The 1,305-nt window shown below is 35.0% G+C and overlaps 1 protein-coding gene across 1 annotated transcript in view; it reads right to left on the minus strand.

Moving 5' to 3' along the window:
• Window positions 1-252: 252 nt before the first annotated feature.
• The window catches only part of LOC107653538 (von Willebrand factor D and EGF domain-containing protein-like), a 65,375-nt gene continuing 64,322 nt past the window's right edge, over window positions 253-1,305 (minus strand). The window contains exon 31 of the mRNA XM_016440283.1: window positions 253-452. Coding sequence (XP_016295769.1) covers window positions 432-452 — 21 coding nt within the window. The 3' untranslated portion in view covers window positions 253-431. The remainder of the gene's footprint in view (window positions 453-1,305) is intronic.

A 1,305-nucleotide genomic window follows, 5' to 3' on the forward strand; every position in this document is an offset into this window, starting at 1 on the left:
TTGTCTGTGCCTTGGCTTGAATACCAAGAGAGATCGTTTTTCTGTCAAACTTGACTTTAAACTACAGCGAGTTACAAATAAAATCTGGCCTAAGGAATCAGAGGTCATTTAGAGGTGAAGTGCGTGATTTTTGCCACTGCCGTGCATCCCTAAAACGAATTGCAAAAATATTTATATCTTCTGGAGATAATGTGAGTGGATGTTAGAATTAAGCCAAAAGAACCAAAAAAATGTAAAATACACATTTATTTTGTTTGGAATCATTTTCACAAATATAGTAACGATTGAAGAGCGTGAAAAAAAACCCGGCATATTATACCTTATACATAAATTAATATCTTCAGATATGATATTTACAGTGTAACCCTGTCAGGTTAAAATATGGGCCCAGTGTCCTCAGTGCATCAATGACACCTGATTATGTCATTTCCTCATCCTGTCTGGACAGGAAGCTGTAAAAAAAAACAAACAAAAAAAAAAACAGTTAATACTATCTATCTATCTATATACAGTCATGGCCAAAAATATCGGCACCCTTGGTAAATATGATCAAAGAAGGCTGTGAAAATAAATCTGCATTGTTAATCATTTTGATCTTTTATTTAAAAAATTCACAAAAATCTAACCTTTCATTGGATAATTAGAACTTAAAATGGGGGGAAATATCATTATGAAATAAATGTTTTTCTCAAAATACACGTTGGACACAATTATTGGCACCCCTAGAAATTCTTATGAGTAAAATATCTCCCCAAAATATATTCCCATTCATATTCACAATTTTGAGCACTCCAGGGTGATTATGAACATGAAATTATCCAGCCATGGCTTCCTGTTTCACAGAAATATAAATAGGGGGGAAAACAAAGCCCAAATTCCCTTAATCATCCATCACAATGAGAAAAACCAAAGAATATATTTCTGATGTGCAGCAAAAGATAATTGAGCTTCACAAATTAGTGAAGTGGTTTTAAGAAAAGAGCTAGAGCAGTGAGAATTCCCATTTCCACCATCAGGGCAATAATTAAGAATTTCCAATCAACAGAAAATGTTACGAAACTGCCTGGAAGAGGACGTGTGTCTATATCCTCCTAATGCATGGTGAGGAGGAGAGGTTGAGTGGCTAAAGACTCTCCAAGGACCACCGCTGGAGAATTGCAGAAAATAGTTGAGTCTCGGGGTCAGAAAACCTTAAAAAAAAAAAATTAACAGCACCTACATCACCACATGTTGTTTGGGAGGGTTTCAAGAAAAAAAATCAAGAAAAGAAAATGCTCTCATCCAAAAACAATCCCCAGCATATTC

Source organism: Sinocyclocheilus anshuiensis, unplaced genomic scaffold, assembly GCF_001515605.1.
Source record: "Sinocyclocheilus anshuiensis isolate Anshui unplaced genomic scaffold, SAMN03320099.WGS_v1.1 scaffold1079, whole genome shotgun sequence".
NCBI lineage: Eukaryota > Metazoa > Chordata > Actinopteri > Cypriniformes > Cyprinidae > Sinocyclocheilus > Sinocyclocheilus anshuiensis.